This window comes from Neltuma alba, unplaced genomic scaffold (genome assembly GCF_004799145.2).
Source record: "Neltuma alba isolate B1F8T4 unplaced genomic scaffold, ASM479914v2 tig00012135_pilon, whole genome shotgun sequence".
Taxonomy (NCBI): domain Eukaryota; kingdom Viridiplantae; phylum Streptophyta; class Magnoliopsida; order Fabales; family Fabaceae; genus Neltuma; species Neltuma alba.
The window spans coordinates 25,193-46,685 of NW_021636686.1; the positions used below are offsets into that span (position 1 = coordinate 25,193).

The 21,493-nt window shown below is 34.5% G+C and overlaps 2 protein-coding genes across 3 annotated transcripts; both read left to right on the plus strand.

Annotated features, from left to right (window-relative positions):
• Positions 1-249: 249 nt before the first annotated feature.
• Positions 250-3,898, plus strand: LOC114723381 (uncharacterized). Its single transcript, XM_028909574.1, has 5 exons — positions 250-735; positions 1,454-1,614; positions 1,951-1,981; positions 2,679-2,781; positions 3,319-3,898. The coding sequence occupies exons 1-5, from the start codon at positions 439-441 to the stop codon at positions 3,423-3,425; spliced, it is 699 nt and encodes a 232-aa protein (XP_028765407.1). The 5' UTR covers positions 250-438; the 3' UTR covers positions 3,426-3,898.
• On the plus strand, positions 3,122-19,179 carry LOC114723378 (AUGMIN subunit 3). 2 transcript variants are annotated; one of them, XM_028909572.1, is made up of 19 exons: positions 3,122-3,132; positions 8,486-8,700; positions 9,249-9,285; positions 9,540-9,643; positions 11,025-11,220; positions 11,400-11,466; positions 12,004-12,107; positions 12,845-12,929; positions 13,253-13,307; positions 13,942-14,073; positions 14,630-14,699; positions 15,315-15,372; positions 15,458-15,513; positions 16,110-16,262; positions 16,709-16,817; positions 16,928-17,069; positions 17,520-17,595; positions 18,222-18,317; positions 18,934-19,179. In XM_028909572.1, exons 2-19 carry the CDS (start codon positions 8,525-8,527, stop codon positions 19,063-19,065), a joined length of 1,848 nt encoding a protein of 615 aa, XP_028765405.1. In that variant the 5' UTR covers positions 3,122-3,132; positions 8,486-8,524; the 3' UTR covers positions 19,066-19,179. The 2 variants fall into 2 exon arrangements, with proteins under 2 accessions (XP_028765405.1, XP_028765404.1); XM_028909571.1 differs by lacking the exon at positions 3,122-3,132 and having other exon boundaries at positions 8,396-8,700.
• The last annotated feature ends 2,314 nt before the right edge of the window (positions 19,180-21,493 follow it).

The window sequence follows — 21,493 nt, forward strand, 5'->3', positions numbered from 1 at the left end:
TTAAAAATAAAGAATTACATAGTAAAGGTTTAAATTTTAATGGTACTAAAAAAGTAACATTTTTTGGCCAACAAAAAAATTACCATTTAATACCATAATTCGTGAATAATAAAACTTAAAAAAATTGACTATATCTATATGTATTGCCTCCACTTTTATTTGTGACATCTTATTTATACACTACAAATTTAAATTTATAAAACGACATCTTGTAAACATGGGAGCGAGGTAGCACTATACATTGATACACCCAGCAACCCATCCACACAGGCGCGGGGGCTCGGAGGCCAGGGCTGTAGAATTTTCCTCCAAGAACGAGGTCGGGTCCGTACAAATCTGAGCTCGACCCATTCCGGTCGTGGAAGGTATTGAATTATTCATACTCAATCCGACCCGAATGCGGCGCTGAAACGATTGTTACCGCCTTTCCCCCCGGTCATGCTTTCACTCACGAAACGACTTCACGCCGTGGTGCCATGCCTCGGCCGCGATGGTTATCAATTCCGGTCTGCTCGACCCTACGCTAGATGGCGGCCCAAGTCTCCGCCCCTTCCGTTACAGAAGGCGGAGGCGAAGTCTGAGTGGTGGATAGTCGATGGCGAAATGCACGAGATAGGCGATAACGTGCCCTTGCGCGAGCGCTTTGTTATTCCCAGAGATAACATCCCAAATAAGCGTCGGAAGCAGCTGAGGGAGCAGTTCATGCGTAGGACTCGCCTGGTTCTCAAGGAGTCGGTTAGCCCCTGCTACTTCAAAATCAAACCAAAGAGAATGTTGTTATAGATATTCTTGTACTCTTGTGATTTTCCTTCTTTTTAAGCACGTCTTTAGTTTCTTTGGAAAAGAAAAAACCACTACAAAGAAATAAATAACGCTTGACTGGGGGTGGAGTAATACTGACTGATGATGATTCTGGATCTGATTTTTCTTTTCTTCAGTACTGTAAGCTAAGAAATTTGACATGCTATAAACACAAATCAAATTGTCTGGGTATATTCGGGGACGGATGGGAACATGCTAAAACTTTTCTCCTGTCATTGCCCTTCCTTTGTGTGCTCTGTTTCATTTTACATGGTCATCATCTTTCTTGGTACAAGAAATTTGATGGGCGAGCATATCATGCTCATGAGTTATTGGCTTTGTAGAATTGTTATTACTTTTGTGTGTTGGTTATGATTTATAGGGCAAAATTTAGGTAATTCTTTCTTTTTCGGGGTGTTAGCTGCCATATTTTCTAATGGCAATGTAACCCATGCATAATTTTTTTTTTTTTTTAAAATAATCAATCATTTACTGTGCTTCTTCTTCTTCTTTTTTTTGGGGGGGTGGTGGAGGGAATAATGAAAAAGCTTAAAGCAGACATTTTAAAATTCACCTACGCTTTGTCTATGTATGTTTATAAAATTCAAAACTTCCTTGATTTTGTTTTACAATGCTTCCATTTTATTGAAAGGAGCATGAGCCTTGGTGCAAAAAGTACATGGAGCTATATAATGAACTAAGAGAAAATTGGGAGAGACTTTATTGGGAGGAGGGATACTCTAAAAAAATTGCTCAAGATCATGCAAACTATGAGTCTGCTGAAGATGATGATGAGGATTTCTCCCCTTACAGGTGTGTTTACCTTCAACATTTCTGCTTCTCCTGCTAAAGGTCAAAGATGAATTCTTCTGAGATAATACGGTTTGAATTTTGCATGCATGAATTTGAGAAGACATATGTGGTTTGAAATAGATTGCCAGAGAAAGGGTCGCAACTTATTTTCAAACTTTTGCTGATCAATATTTATCAGACTAAGGGCTCTAATGTTTTAATGTAACAGTATTATTATATTTTTCTTGGTTAATTGGATCAATGGTTTAAACTCTAAAGTCTAAAGTCAATCTTGTGAATTTCATGGAATCAAGGAGATGGTGTCTGATTGTAGTGTTTTCTTCTATGTCATTTCAGGAATAGGAGGCCTTATATGCAGCATAGTCAGGTACAGTTGAATGTTTTTACTTTTAAATATACCACATAGAATGATTTTTGCCTGTAATTTTTTTGTCATGTCTCGCCCTTGTAGAGTTTTGCAAAGTGGATTTATGATTATAAGGAGATTTGGCCTGATTAGTGAGGCAATGTAGAAAGTGCCATGAAAATTACTTGAATTTTGGGTTTCATTAAGTTTTATGTATAAATATGGCGTTACTTTTGGGTTTTTTTGTTTTTTTTTCTTTCCAAAACTTGTAGTGACCCTATGTCTTCATTGCAACATGATGGCGCTCTCTAAACCCCACCTTGAACGGGCGAGAAGTGGTGTCTGTTGTTGTTACGGCTATCTCTGTTTCTAAGATCAGTTGAGGAATGTTCGATTGATTTACCTTAATAGATGTATTTTGAGCAATTTCTAAGCATAATAAGTGTGGATGTGGTTCCATTGTTATTGTGTCATTGAAACATCTCTCTCTTGACTCTTGAATCCGGCCTTTGTTTCAGAGCCCTAGACCATAGTCATATTAACGTTCATATCATTACTAGCCCCCTTCAATGCCTGTTTGAACCAAGGATCGGAGGCAAAACTAAGATGCCATTTCGGTTCAGTTTTTGATTCTCTAATTCTTCCTGGTTGCATAGATGTTTCACTATATTTGCATGTGATGTGATCTATTATGTCTGATGACTGATTTCTAAAGCAGGACCAGAGTTTTGGAAGAAATAGGCAAGGTGGTACCTGGGAAAAAGTTAACTTTATTCGGGATAAATTTGAGTATGACAGGGAGAGAAGAATGAGAGAGAAAGGTTAGTCAAATTTTCTAGTTAATTACTTCATCATGCATCATCATTTATAAAGAAGCTCAAGCTTATATACACCTGTATTCGGTTGGCATTGCCTGCGGCAGTCTTAAGAATTTTATTGCGGGTACTTACTGTTTAGGCTTATCTTCCTAAGCTTACTTGCCCGCTGAAATGTGCATACTGTTTAATGCAATTTCCCAGCACTAGCTTGATGAGAAGCTTTCAATAGCTGACTTGGTTTGATGTGTCTGGGTTATTCTTTAATAATTTTGTTTATTACTTTTTGTCTACATAACTCGTATAGCAATCTAATGACAAACATGTTGGGAGCGTTTTAAGTTTTAGAATGATGCTGTCATCAAGTCGGGTGGAACTATGGAAATGTTACTTCATAATAATCCTAATTGATAATTACATGTTATTTGTTTTCCATTTCCACGTGAGTCTGGAAACTCTGAAATGAATTTTCATTTTTCTGTTTACAGTTTCAAGTTCTAGATTAGGTTTAGTACTCTTTATCTTTTGTATATTTCAATGCAGCATTTGCGCCCATGCATGGTGGAGCTAGGGCTGATATGCGTGATGCAGAGTCCCGGAATCAGCCACTAAATGCTGATCGATATTTTAGCCACAATGAAAGGAGTTGAGAGGAGTCATATCATATTCTGCCTGTAAGAGGAAAAAAGCGGCTTGCAATCCTTCCTGCTTCTTCACTGATCAACCCTGCAATCAATACTTGTCGCTTATCTGCTGCCCAAGTGACTTCTACAAGTTTCTGATGATTTGTTCGAAGTGCAAGATGGGGAGATTCCCAGGCCTTCCTCAAAAGGAGGAAAAACCATGATCTGAAAGGAAATATGATAAAGACACCAATCTTCTAATTTATATCCTTTATTGTCATTATTCTTGCGGTTAGAGAGAATAACGCAATAGAATGTAATGTGAGATCTACTTTATTTATTTACTCATATGCTTTCTTTCCCTTCTACTTTTTTTCTAAATGCATTATACGCCCTAATTTTTATGGTTGTAAGGGTCTATTGCCATAATTGACAATATGAATTTCTCGGCGTAATTCTAATGTTGATATATTCCATGCGGAAGTATTGGGTTTTCTAAATTGGGATTTGATGTCTTCAATTTCTTTGTGTAATTCAAGGCAACATTTGCACAGATCCGTGCATGCATAGGGGCCTAGCAGTGTTTGATAATTAAGTAGTATTCACTGAATGCTGATCGATATTTTAGCCACAATGAGAAGAGTTAAGAGGAGGCATGTCAGATTCTGTAAAATGGAAAAACTATAACATGATCGATTATTGATACTATCTCTCATTATTAATATAAGATTTGCTTGATGAATTTGGGAAGATTGAAATGGCTTAGTAAAGTACTCACTTATAACATATATGATATGATTTTTCGGAAATATTTATGTGTATTACTAAATTATATATCAAGAAAATTAGTTTAAAAAACAAGAAATATAAATATTTCAAAATAATTTATTTAGTTTTATTAATTTTTCTAAATTAATTAAATAAATTTTATATTAAGAATCGGAGCAGTAGTATATTAATATAAATCCTTCATACTCGTACATATTACGTTTTGAGAGAATAAGAAACCTTTGCATGAGACCTACTTGACATGAAAGAATATCACTATTTACATGATCTCTACTTTATTTTTTTAACACGTATTAATATTGTTTCTTCTCTCTGCATATGGCTATGACTAGTAAGGAATCCCAAATGATCAGTACTCCAACATACTTGCCGTCTGTTTCCGTCTGTCGCCAGGTTTTTCCTGGGAGAAATTGAAGAAAAGAAAATAAGATAAAAAAAAAACTAATGAAAAGTGTAGATAGAAACTCAGACTCATTATTTTTCTTGCATACTCTACTGTCTGGTTTAGAGAGACTCTGAAAGAGTACATAGCTATCAATGTTTTGTAGATTCGACCAAAAAAAAAAAAAATCCATGTGTGCGCGCCGGTAGTCATATGCTTTCTGTCCCACAAGATGTTTAGTTTTGTTTATTTTAAATGATTTTATACTATATAAAATAAAGGGAAAATGACACTAAAATACCATTTGAATTTCAAAAAGACAAATAAGGCACCTGAATAAGCAAAATGACAAAGAAGGCATCAGATGCCAATCTGGAATTTTGATTTTTGGCCTAAAGACTGAATTGCCCTTATTGTGTTTGAAAACTGAGGAGATAGAGAAAGATAGAAATCGCCTCCTCCCAGCGAAAGCAATTCCCCCCACTCAGCGAAAGAGAAACTGCCCTCACTTGGCGAAACCAATCCATCTACTCCGTGAAACTAATCCCTCCCCTCAGTGAAACCGAATCCCTCTACTCGATGAAACCAATTCCTCCACTCCACGAAACCGAACCCCCTCCAATTGACGAAACTAAATCATTCGCATCACCATTCTGTAGAGATTGTTGATTTGGTGGGTTTTGGTTGTGGGAAAGAGGATTTGTAGTGAGAGAGGAAGTGAACCGAAGCGGAAATCAGAAAATAATAGCAAGCAATTACGTAACGTAACTGCTATCATATGCCTGCTGGTTTTTGGTAAATCCCATTACGTGAATGGTAAATTTCACTATACATGTAGTTAATTATGGATTTTACAAAATACATATTGTGATTTATAACTTTTGTAGTAAAAGTGACTACTTTGTTAATGGGTTTTACAACCTGTTTTCAGGAGATAAACAACTTGTTTGTAAAAACTAATAAAATTTCACGTTAAATTTGACAAACGTATAGTGGGATTTACAACTTCCGTAGTAAAAATGACCACTTATTGAATGGGTTTTGTAACTTGTTTTCAAGGGATGGGCAGCTTGTTTCTAAAAACTAATAAATTTCCTACTAAATTTAACAAAACACATAGTGAGATTTACAACTTTCGTAATGAAAATGATCACTTCTTCAATGGGTTTTGTAACATGTTTTCAAGGGATTGACAACTTGTTTCTAAAAACCAATAAAATTTCATACTGAATTTTACAAAACATAGACTGATATTTACAACTTTTGTAGTGAAAATTATCACTTCTTAAATGAGTTTTGCAACCTCTTGTCAAGAGATTGGCAACTTGTTTCTAAAAACCAATAAAATTCCATGCTGAATTTTACAAAACATAGAGTGATATTTACAACTTTTTGTAGTGAAAATTATCACTTCTTAAATGAGTTTTGCAATCTCTTTTCAGGGGATGAGCAACTTGTTTCTAAAAATTAATAAAATTTGAAGCTGAATTTTACAAAATACATAGTGATATTTACAACTTTTATAGTGAAAATGACCACTTCTTAAATGGCTTTTGCAACCAGTTAATTCAACGTGACTACAAAAGTTGTCACTTTTATTAGTTTTTACAAACAAGTTGTTTATCTCCTGAAAACAGGTTGCAAAACCCATTAACAAAGTAGTAACTTTCACTACAAAAGTTGTAAATCACAATATGTATTTTGTAAAATCCATAATTAACTACATGTATAGTGAAATTTACCATTCACGTAATAGGATTTACCAAAAACCAGCAGGCATATGACAGCAGTTACGTTACGTAATTGCTTGCCATTGTTTTTTGATTTCCGCTTCGGTTCACTCCCTCTCTCACTACAAATCCTCTTTTCCACAACCAAAACCCACCAAATCAACAATCTCTACAGAATGGTGATGCGAATGAGTAAGATAATAGCATTTCCAACATTCTTCTTTCCTTCTTCCCGCATTTTATCAGCGTCGGTCTTCCTCTCTCCTTTCTCTCACTTTCAGCGTCGGTCTTCCAGCATTTCATCAGGGTATTTTGGTCTTTTGGCTGAAAATATTAATTCCAGATTGGTACCCAGTGCCCTATTTGGCATTTTACTTATTCAGGTGCCTTATTTGTCTTTTTGGAATTCAAGTGGTATTTTATTGTCATTTTCCCTAAAATAAACAAGGGAGTAAAGTTGTCTTATAATTTATAAATGATTAAAACTTACGTACATTAAATATAAGTTATATAAATTTGTGGTACATTTACCTATCCCAAATGACATGTTGTTTTAAGGGGTGTTTGGATTGGAAGTATTTAAAAATGTTTCTTAGAAGCACTTTTTTGTAAATAAAAATAAATTCATTTATATATTCATTTCATGCACTATAAAAATATTTTTAAAATCATGATTTTAGTTGATGTATTATATTTCCAACGTTATAGAAAGAAAAAGCATATAAAATAAAGGTGCAACTAAAACCAGAAGGAAAGTTTCAACATATGTGGGGTTTTGAGAAATAAGAAGCATACCAGGGTTAAGAAGATTCCTGAAGGCTGGAGCTGTGAAACCGTTCCCAATTTCTCTCCTTCCCAAGCTCTGCCACTATTTTTATGCTTCAGCAGATCAAGGGCTGCAGATTCAGAGCTTCAGACCCTCCTTCTGGAACATCAGCCATGGAGGGAAAAAATTGAAAATCTTTTGCGAGAAAGAGAAAGAAAAGTCGAGACCCAGAAACACAAGAACAAAACAAGAGAACAACGAAAGGAAAGACAAGGACTTGAGCGTGTAAACCAGAGAAGAAAAACGTAAGTAATGGAGTATATATATTGAAAGGTCGCTGCGTAAGTGGAGACAGAGTCCCACATCATAATGAAAACGAATGCAGTGTATATAAGACCCTAACGTTACCCCTCCCCCTTAACTGCCAAGCCAAGTGGCCATGGCTTGTAACGCATTAAGGCACTGGAACGTCGGCATTAGCTTGACCCCGATGATGACTGATTGTGTTAGCTGCTTCATGCCGGTTGATTGAACTCCTCTTGAGGAGGGGGAGCGATCATTTAGCATTGAGGATCCGGCGCCGCCGTCTTCTCTCAACGATGGCTCAGTCTCCAAGTAGGCTTACTGTAAAGAACCTTTGTCTTCTACAAACACTCTTTCAATCCTCTCCCTGCCCTCCACACATGTAGTTTTTGTTTCAACAATCAGAGAAGAGAAGTAATAATGTAAGAAACTTGGATCTTCGTCTCAACATTTTTCTCCTTTTCCTTCTCTTCATGTCTCATCCTTAAAACTGGATCAACAAATGATTAGTTGATATATATAAATATATATTAATTTATAAAATCATTGTTTTTATTTTAATTAGTTATTTTTATGTAATATTATAATTGTAATTTTAAAAATTATTAAATCTCTATTATTTATTTGTTAGTCTAATGGTGGTAGGAATGGGAAAACAATAAAAAGAAAAACAGAAAAAAAATTAAGAGAGTGTCCAAATCCTAGTTAGAAACAATTTTAAAAAAAAAAGGCCAAACCATATGTTGTTAAATAATTCAATAATAAATATAAAATTAATTTTTTTGCCATCATACATAAAATTGAATTAAATATTAATTTTACAAGAAAGATGAGCAAATTACTTATTTTACCGTTTACACCAAATTAAATTATGGACTTGTATTCTTATGAAATATGAAATAACCGTAACATAACTAGATTTTTAGCCAAAATGTTGACACATTGAAAAGGAAGGGTGATATTGTAATTTAAAGTTGCTTTTTAATTCAACTTCATTTTCCCGGCCCGGACCTCCGTGTTGTTCACTCGTCAGAGCGTCACTCTCATATTGAAATTGAAGGCCGGCACCGTATCTCCCTCTTCCGTCGTCTTCCTTTGAAATGGAGATCTGAGCGAGCCGAAGTGAACGAATCCCGAAGCAGCTATCGTCATCGAAATGAGTGGGGCAAGACTGTGCTCCTTGTTAGCTGAATTGGGGTTCGAAGATGCCGAAGGATTGGACCCTGATAGCTTCGAATGGCCCTTTCAGTACGAAGACGCACGCCCCATACTGGATTGGATCTGCACTAGCCTCCGCCCCTCCAACGTCCTCTCTCTCTCGGAGCTTTCCCAGTTACGCTTTCCTTTCTCTCTCTGTCTCTCTCCTCCTTACTCTAAAGACCCGTACTTATCTATTGTTTCTTAGTGGGATAAAATGGCATTTAACTGTGCAAATGCTTCTCCTTTAGTCTGATAATATGTGGTGGGAATATGTTGCATTAGCATCGAAGATTATACTGAGAGGAATTCCACACGGTAAGGCGAGGAGGAGGTCCATTTTTTAGACTGCTAGAAAGTTGTTGAGCGTTGGGATTGAGCAGCAACAATTTGCAAGAGATATGACCAAATATAAATAGGGAACGGTATTGCAGATTGGGAATGGAAGAAGTTATACGTTTTTCTTTATTCTCTCTTAGCTGTTTTGACGTCAGTTTCCCCTATAACATCATGCTCATCTCTCTGTTTTCTTGTGTTCCCTTGTATGGTTGTATCCCGTTTGGTCATCTTTGGTAGGCAGTTTATTGCAATTCTGCACCTGCATTTGAAAAATCGCACAAACATTGTTGCTAGAAAAACAAAAGGTTTTTTTGTCTGGGCTAATTCTTTGTCTTGTGGTTCAGGTATGAGCAATTCAAGCAGGAAGGCAAGCTCTTGGAGGTAGCTCACTGATGCCTATTTCTAAGAAACGTGCTTATAAAATTATTGACATAAATATTTTGTGCATCTCTTTCAAAATATGCTCTCTTTTGGTTCCTTTATGAGGTCTGCTGGTAAAATGGATGGTTCAAACCTTTTTAATCTGGTCAAGTGTGCATTCCCATACTTGATAATGTGACTTTATAGACAAAATTCTAACGTTCATTCCATGCTGAAGTTGGAGAAACGGGCACTAAAAATTTTTATCTGAACAGGGGGAAGATTTGGACTCTGCTTTTGATAGCATTTCAGCTTTTTCTGCCAGGAGAGACAACCAGGAGGCTGTTTTTGGCACTGAAGAAGGACTAAAGGATATAAGGTTGACATTTATTTGTGCTGTGTGTAATTCGTTAACTAATGAGATGGCAACTGGAAATGTAATGATATTTATAATTTTTGGGGGCACAGAAAAAATGAAAATTGTAAGTGGGTGTTGCCAACAAAAAAAAAAAAACTGTAAGGGACATTTGAGAATCACAGGTAATCAAGGTGTTCTTTGCCTAAGGTTACTATAGTCCATGACCAATCTTGGGATTATTTATGGTTTAAAAACCACCGGCAAAAGTTGCCTCTGGAAAGCAAAAAACTACTGTAAATATAATGTTTGGTAAGATATGATCAATAAATTTAAGATCCTAAAGCTTATGACAGAAAACGATTGAAAATATATGTAATTATCTAGATTTCAGAAGTAAGGATAGTTCTATCAACATATCATCATACATTACTGTCACAAGTTAAAAGCCTAAAAACTCACATGCCATGGAACAAGTCACAGGTTTCAAAATTAACAACCCACACGATTAAAATACATAATAATCCACTAATAGAATATCACCTATCATCATCATTAATTATGGGTTGGATTCATACCATCCTCATTATTCATTATCTCATTGTCATTGAATTTAGGGTTGTCAGTGTCAATAGCAGCACCAATTGGATCATTGAATTACTCATCATCTTGTGACTGGTTTTGATTAAATTGGAAAACTGTCAAGTGGCTGGTCTTTTATTCATCATTGAAAAAGATAATGCAATGCAATGCAATGATCATAATGATCTGCATAACACACATTCACAATACTAGTTTAGAGAAATGGAGGAGAACTACAATGAATCATCGATCTTGTGACCTCTCTAGTGGATGCTGTGAGCAACCCTGATTAACTTTGAACGCCCCTGGAGTCTAGAGAAGTCAAAGAAATTTGCTATTTCCTGATGAAACGGCTGCGTTACTTGGAAATGGTGGTTCGTTGCTTCAAGTGGGTATTTTGGATGGGCATGCAGTTTTCAAATGGAAGAATGGGATGTGGCTGTTTTTGTGAGTTCAAGGAAAGGGGCAATTTGACCTCCCCCCCCCCCCCCAACTGACAAGTTGCTAGAATGGTGTTTGTTTTGGCTATAGGAAATAAATGCCACGTCTTTTGGAATTATGCAATGATTCCTATTGATTTCTTTGGGTGTGATAAAAGATATAGATCCTAAAAACTCCGTCAGTATGGACCTTATGTACAATAATTTCTTTTTTACTTCCTGACTAATTGATGACAAGTACTCTATATGTCGATCTAAGAAGTCAAAAATTTAATTCATATTATACACCTGAACTAACTTGTCTAGATCTTTTCGGGATATAATGTCTTAGCAAGATTTTGGTTTTTTCCTTCTGTTCCTTATGGATGTCTTGTTATCATCAGGGAGGCAACTTTGGCATATAAAGCTGAAGCTTCAGACCTGCAAAGACAGCTAAAGCACCTGCAATGTCAGTTTGACATGCTTACTGGCCAGGCTTCAACTTTGATACAAGGGAGGCGTGCGCGCGTTGCTGCAACATCTATTGTGAATGGACACCTCACTACAATTGACGATAGCCTATCAGCAAGAAACTTACAGGTGCTTCGCCAAAGTCCTTCACATTTTTGTCTTGTGTGGGAATTTAGCTGTGATATATCTTTTGATGGTGGGATCACTTGATTCTTCACTCTAGGAAGCCCCATTTGTTGTAAGCTCATAAGATGTATGCTTCAAGATACTTTTAAATCGTTGTGTATTCAATTTCTTTTATTTTTCAGATGAATGCAGTTCTTGGAAGAATTGCTTCGACAGCGCAGGAGCTGGCTCATTATCATTCTGGAGAAGGTAGCAATCCTTTTCTTTTTCAAGCAAAATTTTCTGTCCCTTATAAACTGTATGCTGATATGAAATTCTGATGCATTTTGTTCTATGCCTTTTGTTTTTAAATGTTTTACAATCCTCAATTGACAACTCGATAACTATAGCTTGAGCTTTCTCTGTTAAAGAATCAATATTGAATCACACTAAGGAAAGATGAAACGACAAGATTCTTTGTTCAAGTTTTGGTCCTGGGTTTTCTAATTCCTTATATGGAAAATCTTTGAAATGAACATCCTCCCCGGAGATCTAAGAGAAAGCAAAGGAGAAAAATGGAAGTCTATCTAAATTTTACATGTAGATCATATAAAAATCCAAGATCCTTTCTTCTTCTTTTTTTCCGCTGGTCATCATGTTTGACCCATCTGATTGTCAGGTCATGTTGACATACTTTTAATGATTCCTGCTTTGCTTGCAATCTTCTGCTTTTAGCTTGTTCCTTTTTATTTTTTTGTTAAATTCATTCCCCTGAGATTTGATAAATTAACTTGCTTCCTAATGCAGAAGATGGTATTTATTTGGCATATTCTGACTTTCATCCATACTTGCTTGGAGATTCATCTTGTCTAAAAGAGTTAAACCAGTGGTTTTCTAAGCAACTAGACACAGTAAGTTGGCAGAATACCATATTTCTTTCTTGCTTCTCACTCTTTATTGTTTATCCTTAAAAATGATCAATTTTTAATTATGCCATTTACCTTAAAAAATAATATTCATTTCAACTGCATGTGCAATACAATTGATGGCACTAAATAAGTGGGTAATGTACTTATGGTCTTGTCCTCCTTGATGGTATATGAGTATACGTAGGTCCGTTAATCAGAATTTTCTTAGTCCAGTACTCCAGTTATACTTAGTTCTGGTGAGGTGTGAATATATATGAAGTCATCACAGTGAATGTTCTTCAGATTGATCAATACAATCGGTTTGTTCTTCTAGAACATTGACCCTCCTCTGGATTGGGTAGTTTTAGTTAGATTTCTTGTCTATGTTCTCAAAACATTGCCTTGACCTTTTCATCTTCTTAAAAGTAGGATTTTATCAATTAAATAATGTAAATGAATCAAAGCTTGATAGTTATAATTTGTGGCAAACATTTCAACTAAGTTTCTATAGTCTTTGTTTAATCTTTACCCGGAATGAAGTCCTAAGTTAGTGGTCTTTACCAATTTTGTGTGGTTGGTTTTTTGTGGCATTTTGACTGGCTTACCTATCAATTTGGTTATAATCCATCTGTTGTGTCTGGTTTCTGTAGACCCTGGATGATTTTTTTTTTTTTTTTTTTTGCGTGGTGAAATATTGTCCGTTATGCCTCAGCATTTATCTGATATTTATTTGAGAACAGGGTCCATTCCGGCTTGTAGTTGAGGAGGGAAAATCTAAATGCTCCTGGGTCAGCCTTGATGACATCTCAAATATTTATGTTAGAGGTATATTGCCCTAATTCTCATGATTTACTATGACTTACTTCCCATCCGCTTTGTATGGGAGGGATAGGCTATATGCCTTCAATACCTCAAGGGAGATTAGTATCAAGTGTCAGTGAAATATACCCCCAGTATCTCACAAAAAAGTGGTTCAATCTCTTTGTATATCATAAACCATGACCAATATTGGACCTCATCGAGCTATATGTATGTTTATGCGCTTGTGCATGTGTTTGGATTAGCATATTTTTCATCAGAAATATTCTTTTTTATCTGTAATTTTGATCAATAATAGAGTTTTTTTTTTTTTTTTTGTGGTTGAGCAGATTTAGAAAAATCACATCATCAACGTGTGTCTGAGCTGCAACGGCTTCGCTCGATGTATATACTTCTTTCCCATACTGTTTGCATTTAAATTGCTGCTGTAATTTTGTGAATAATTAATATGAACTATGTTGTGCTGTTGGAAATATTTGCGACATGGTTCCAACAAGCTTCTTGTATAAAATATGAATATGATTATATGAATTGCTCATCATGTATCCACTTTTTACTGTTGAAGTTGTAAAGATAAGCTTTTTGCACACCATATGATTTGCCGTAAAAAGATTATGTTGCTTGTTTGAGTAGCACGTTTCTTTTGTTATCTGAATCTTGGGTAAAGTAGCTTTTGGGTTTATTTTCTTTAATCCTTCTCTAACTCATGTCACCTTAAAGGCTTCAACTACCTTTTTGTATGCTCATTTCCCTGGCATCAAAAGATCATATTTCTGTTAAAATGAAGTTTTTTGGTGTATTAAGTGGAGGGATTAACGTGAAGTCAATGGTGTTTGATCCTAGTACACTCATTTGCTAACATTCAATAACAAATTTGGCGTAGCTTATGATGGCATAATAGCCTCCATTAAAAGAATCTGCTTTTGGGGCGGCCTGCTTCATTCAGACTGATTAACTCTTATTTTTCTAAACTCATATGCAACTTTAAGTGATAATGGCCTGTTCAAAATTTTGACAGATTTGGAACGAGTGAAAGACAATGGGTGGAGGCTCAGGTTGAGAATGCCAAGCAACAAGCTATTTTAGTGACACTTAAATCACAGGTCTCATTAGATGAAGCTCATATTCATCTTGATCTTCATTCCCTTAGGTACTTGCCCCAAATTGTAGCTTTCATATTAATATTAGTAATTTTGTATATTGCTTTGTGCTTTCTGTGTGCAAGATTCTTTCTGTAGCATGCATCTAAAATGTTAATGGCACTCTCTATTTGCTGAATAAATAGTTAATAATGAGTGTTACAAAGAGATCAATAAAATTTGAGAAGGGGGGATGAGCTTGAGAAGCTCTGAAGATAGCCAGGTGAGAAGAAATTTGTTTCTGAATGAACATCGTACACACCTATTTACAGATTGAAGGTAATTTACAATTATCTCATTACTAAAGATTGTTTAAAATAATACCAATGAGAATGAAATAAATATAAAAAGAGAATCAAGAATACATCACTCCCCCCAAACTAGGATGTATAAGTTAGTCATGCCTAGATTAGATCAATGAACATCAAACTGGGCACTACTTTTGTCAATATATGAGCTGCTTAGTGAAGGTCATTGAAAAAAATTATTTTCCTCAGCCAGATGTTGCCAGATCCTATAATATCCTGTAATTGCATGTCTTTGTATCATTTGGGGCATATTGTGCAGGAGAAAGCATTCTGAATTGGATATTGAACTCTCAAATCTTCGTCACAGAGAAGAGAAGCTTCTTTCTGAGGTTTGTGACCACGTAGCTTGGGTCCATGACTTGTACCTTCTGGTAGCTATATCTGATTGTTTTTAACAGTAGTGATTTGACTTGTATGGCTGTTAAGCTAAACATTTTGCCATGAGTTCTAGCACTATGTGGATATTTTAAGCATTGACTGCCTGCAGTCGTTCACATCTGGAAGCTATTTTTTTATTTTTTATTTTTGAGCTGTTTTGGAAGTATTCGTTTAACCTTATTGCAGGTTAATTGACATAAATGCTGGTCCATTATCAAGTTTATACCTGTTTCAAGCATGAGACTGTTAAATATAGTGGCGTCATATACTAGGATATCCAGGGCACTGGGGACTGTAATATAATGTACCATTGTACAATGTGGTTGGTGGCTACTATCCAAGCACTATCTGAAGTTAATGAGAAAAAGTGGTGGAGAATATGCTTTCACTTGAATTCTGATGGTGGATGATTCAAACAGTGATAATGAGATATTGATGAATTGTGCCCCAGCTGACTGACTTCTGCCTCTTTGATTTTATGATCTCTTCTTGCTATTGTATTTGTTACTTATGTTTCTGGTCATAAATACACTCATTCATGTGGTCTTGTATACTTTCTTCTCTAGACCATTCCAGATTTGTGTTGGGAGCTAGCTCAACTCCAAGACACATACATTTTGCAAGGTATTTTCTAAACCACTCAATGAGTGGGAAGAATGACATTTTTTAATATTTTCTTTGTGTATGGTTCAATTTTCTTTTGCTGCAGGTGATTATGATTTAAAGGTCATGCGTCAAGAGTACTATATTAATCGGCAGAAAGCAGTAAGCTTAACTTGTTAATTATGATTATGAGGTCTTTTTGTAATTAGATTATTTTCATTATGTTCATGCATACATCCTCAAAGTTGAAATTGTTACCCAGTTTATTGGCAATTACTTGAGATTTAGCTATTTGTTAGATTGGATTCTTAAACTTGGTCGAATAACCTATTTCCTGATTCCTGAACATAGCATTCTCCTTCCAAGAGTTGTATATAGTTTGTGCTTGGGGATACTTGGAAAGTCATTCATTCTAGCATTAATACAGTTACTGATATTGTTTTGTTCTGTTGAGAAGCATTTGTTTCTTTCTTGAGAAGGATACCTAAATGTTTTTATACTTTCATTGCTTGATCTATTTATTTTTTTCCTGATATATTCTATAATATTAGCTCAATTTTATCTCCACTTTACTAAAATATCTTGATTCTTAATCACCATCACCACCATCCGTTTTTTTGGGAAATCACCTGATGAAGATGATACATACACATAGTTGATTTGATTTCATTAGTCAAGTACCTTGAACAAGCTGTGACATTTTTATTTCTATATATGTGTTTCGTTAAGGCAATGAGCTTCCCATATTCTTTTGGCAGTTCATAAACCATCTTATCAATCAGCTCGCTAGGCATCAGTTCTTAAAGATAGCCTGTCAATTGGAAAAGAAGAACATGCTTGGAGCATTTACATTGCTTAAAGTTGTTGAGTCTGAGCTGCAAGCATACTTGTCTGCAACCGAGGGACGGGTGGTGCGTTTTCCTATATTTTTCTATTTTACCATTTCTGTCATAATTTTTGTTTGGGGCTTATCTCAAACATGCTATATGTATGCGATCATGTGAGCTCAACAAAGATGTATGTACGGAAATTTATGTGGCAGGGATGACATTCTAAAATTTGTTGTATTATTAGCTAATGATTTGTCCACAAATTGCTGTTTGCGGTCACACTTAATTGTGGAAATCCCGATCATTAATATAGGATTATATGATTTTATTAGGTTGTAAATAGCCATATTATAGGAGTTAATTGAGGATCTGATTCTTTAAACATGAAACGAATTGGGAAACGAGTTTGGCTATCTTCGTATTTTATTCTTTCATCACCTATCTGTGGTTTTAGAATTAGCATGCACTCCTCGATTATTATTTAATTCTCCTTATATTGATAACTCTTGTCTTTATAATTACTGCAGTGTTGTTGCCTGGCATTGATTCAAGCTGCGTCTGATCAAGAACAAGGGGGAGTACATGATAGTGATCATTTTCTACATGCTATTAGAGATCTTCTAAAAGTTTATTCAAGTAAGGAACTACGTGAATCATAATGACATAATTAGTTTAGTTACAGCATTATTGTTAGCATACTAATGTACCTAGAATCTATATTCATTTTTTTCTATCATGTTTCTTAGATGCTCAAGCTGCAATATCAACATATGTATCAGCACCAGGCATTGTCCAGCAGATATCAGCTCTCCACTCAGATTTGATGTCCCTTCAATCAGATCTAGAGAATTCCCTTCCAGAAGATAGAAATAGGTGTATTAATGAATTGTAAGTTTCCATCTAAAAGTACATCATGTTCAACGTCATAACTGTTAGTCTTGTACTAGGTAGATTAAGGCGAAAGTGGCCCTTAAGATGGTGGACTTCCTTAGCACCCTGAAGCGAGATGTGCTTAGAAATTGCTTGGCCAAGTGAGGGCTAAAATTAAGAAGAAAAAGGAAGTGATATATGATATAATGAGCAAGAAAACCGTAACCATTATAATATACAATTACCACATGACTGCTCCAGCATAATGTGCATATAAAGTGAGATATATTCAAGATGGAGTGCTATAATTATTCTTGTTTCTGCTGATTTTAATTGTTGTATCATGCCCTGTTTAATGCTCTGTTGCATTTAATTGCGTTTTGCATGTTATTTCTTTGGGTTTCTGACCCCTTCTTTTCACCAAAATAAATAGACTTTTGTATTTACATTGTTTAAATAACTCTGCAGGTGTACGCTTATACAAAGTCTTCAACAACTGCTCTTTGCATCTTCAACAACAGCACAGCCGATACTGACACCTCGGGTATCGCATTCTGAATCTGTTCTGTCTTTTAAGTTTTTGCTATTAGTGTTCTATTTCTTCTTCCATATTATAGACTGTGTAATTTGCTTTTTAAATGAAAAGGTCAGTAAAGTCTTGTTACATATAATTTTTTAAACGCGTCAAGGGAGGAACAGTGTACTGTATATCCAGGCATTGCTCAATTTAGAGTGGTTTTTCCTGTCGATTTTGGATGTCTACGGTTTTGATCTCTCAATTTATAAATGATGCGAAATGAGTAACATATTCTTAATTCAAATGTGGAAGTATATCGGTGCTTCTGGACCTTTTTGGAAAAAAAATTGGATGCAATTATTTTTGTCGATTCCATCATAAGGAGAGGGATTCCTGGCAATATAATATACCAGTCAGCAAGAGTAGTATTGTGAGTTGTGGTCGTTGAAGTGATTTTGACATTATAATACAGTTTATTGCCTGAACATTTATGGAATCTGGATCAAAGTTGTAAATAAATGGGCATATTAGCCTTTTTTTTTTAAAATTTCCTTTTCTTGTTTATTCTCAATTAGATTTCTTTGCTTAAGACACACTTGGTATTTAGCCTTTATTGTGATTGATGTTGGGACTGTTCCATCAAACCTCTTTAGCCATTAATGAAAGAGCTCGATGATATGGAAAAGATCAATGCAAAGCTCTCAGCTGCTGTGGAAGAGGTGACATTAGAGCATGTAAAAAAGAATGAGGTAATTTTGCTTTAAAGCCTTAGAATCCTCTCACATTGGTTGTCTTACTTCCTCCGTCCTTATTTGCTTGTCAAGATTTAGATTTCCATTTTGTACCTAAATATATATACCTGTTTCCAATAATACCCTTTATAGATGGAGGGTATTAAATAGAGGCAGTTAAGATTTTAAATAGTGTGCGGTTAAGTGGAGGGAAAAAAGAAAAAAAATAATTCTTACATAGCGCATGGATGTTGCTTTCTCCTTGGTGTGTTCTTTTTTTTCTTCTTTTCTTTTCTTTTTCCTATGAAGAGTGAAGACCAGTAAATGGGGATGAAGGAAATATTTACAAATGGATGCTTTGTTTTAGCTGGGATGGCAGTTAACATGTCATTACAACCACAGCATTCATTCGTCCACCTTATCAATTATTTCAGAGTTCATGATTCTAGGACCTAATCTAGGTTATTGAATTTAATCTCATTTTTTGGCGTTAAGTGGTATCCTCATATGGGTAAATCTTGCATGAGTTTTGAATGTGAAGGACAATCCTAGAAACTTCTTGATTATTAACACTCCTAAGATTGTGAATCATGTTTGTTTTTAACTGAAAATTCTTTTGCACTGTGGCACGCAGATTGTGAAACATCATGCACAAGAGATTGCACTTCAAAGACGAGTGTTTGTTGATTTCTTTTGCAATCCGGAGCGTTTGAGGAGCCAGGTTAGGGAACTGACTGCTCGTGTCAGGGCCTTGCAAGTTTCGTAACAATCATATGTTGTATTATATATTTTCCATTCATACGGTTTTTTTTTTTTCTTTTTGGTTCCTTTAGGGTTTGATTTTTCTTGTCTAAATTAGATTCTCTCTTTGAAGTTTTATGTAATAGTGGATGCCCTTGTGGCGGTCTTATCCAAATGGGGAATGAGCTATGGTCCATACCTGTGTTGTAAGTTGTGAGCTTTGCGTACTTGCTGGTGAGTTTGTGTATATAAAGTTATGTTTTATTGACTGTTCAGAGAGAAAGCCTTTTGGGTGTGAATCAATGAATTAAAAACCAAACCAGCTGGTTCAGGTCAGAAACCGGCCAACCCACCAGTTTTTCTTCTGGTTTATCACCTGAATGGGAAAAAAAATTAAACCGGTACGAAGTAGACTTACCTGGTATGAACCTGAAATAACTCGTGAAAACCGCTGGTCTGAGTGGATCATCTGATTCAATATTTTTTTCTTACTCAGAACATTCAAGAGTCATCAGAAATAAGAAGAAAGTTCATCTGAAAAATAGAGTAAGAGGGAGAGAAAGAAGAGAAGGAAAATAAGAAGAGATACAAAAAATAACTCACTGGAAGAGAAAATTTCTGAAAAATCATGATGAAAAATGAAGTGAAAAACTTCTTTTAAAAGGTAGAGAGGATAGAAGAGGGAAGAAAATATGTTTCAGGAGGTGAGCACTTGAGTTTTTTTTATGTGAGATGAAGATCGGAAAATAAAGAAAGGAGTTCCGATGAGGCCACAATCCCAGTATTCAAAATGAAAATGAAAAGATGGAAAAGGCACTAATGACAGTTGACATGTTGCAGGCAGTATTAGTACTCTTTCTTCATTTTTCGTTTTCCAAAGCCAAGTCACCCATTTTCTATGCAAACATATGTTTATTTAATGAGATATTTTTAAATATTGTTTCTATTAAAATATATTTTTAATAAAAAATGAATATTTTTTAAATTTTGTTTAAATTATTTTGGGTTAATTAATCCGTAAGTCCTTATAGTTTCAACGAATTTTAAATCAGGTCCCTATAGTTTTGTTTCTTTTTATCAGGTCCTTATACTTTTATCTTTTTTTAATTAGGTCCTTGTATTTATTTTTCTTTTAATTAAGTCCTTATAATTTTACTAAATTTTTAATCAGGTCCATGTAGTTTTAATTTTTATTTATTAATTAAATATAAGCTTAATTAAATAGATTAATACTGAAATATAACATATTAATAATTAAATTAAATTAATAATTATGTAATAAAAAAGTAATAGAATTAATTAATTCAGGAAATTTTTTTAGAACAATTAATTTTTTTGCTGAAAAAATTAAAATCATTATAATAATTCAATATCTTTAGAATATTATTGTTTATAAACTAATATTAAATAATATATACTATTTTATGTTTATAGAATAGTACTATTAGAATTTATAAAATAAAGAATAAAAAATTCAGGGACTTAATTAAAAATAAGGTGAACTTATAAGGACTTGATAAAAAGAAAAATAAATACAAGGATCTAATTAAAAACAGGTGAAAGTATAAGGATCTGATAAAAAGAAAAAAAACTATAAGGACCTGATTCAAAATTAGCTAAAACTATAAGGAGCTGTGGATTAATTATCCCAATTATTTTTTTAAAATAATCACCGGTTTAATTTCGACTTGACCCATTGATCTTTAACTCATTATCTTGACTGGTTTAATGCTTGGTCCGGTATCTTGTTTTTTGGTGTGAATTGAGCAGTAAGGATATAGCCTTTCTATTCAAGCTTGATATGTTCAAATAACTATATATTAATTCATGCATGTCTGATTTCTTTTAGTGTGCTTAATAGCTATAAATTACATTATTGGTGAATAAATATTTATTAAGAATTAATGCATGAATTAATAAGAAAATGGGTAAAAATGTCACTATCTTGATAATTATTTAGATATATGGTATTGCATTTTTAAAAAAAAAGAAAAAAAAATTAAAGCTCTTTCTTCTTTCTTACTTCTCTTTAATGGGCAGTAAAGTTTGGAGAAAACTGATAGAATCCTTGGATGTTATTTGGTTATATGATGAGCAGAATTTTTTTTTTGTAACGTTATATAATTAGGTGGCTAACATAGTTCGACATATTTTTATCGAGAGAGCTGAGGTGAACAACCCAGAAATTGTAAGACATTTTTATTTGGATTGAAGTTTATTGTGTACCACCGGGGGTAAAAATGGAAAAAACATTCATATAGATTCTTATAAGTGTATCAAAATGAAAATTTAATGATTTTAGTAGATGCTTGCTTTTGCATTTGAATAAAAAAAGTCTTATTATCATGATAAACGTGTTTCATGTCTTGAACAGGATTTGAGAAATAAATTGTACGAGTAGTATTTATGATTTATATATTAAAATTTTTATATTTTACATTAATTATTCTGTG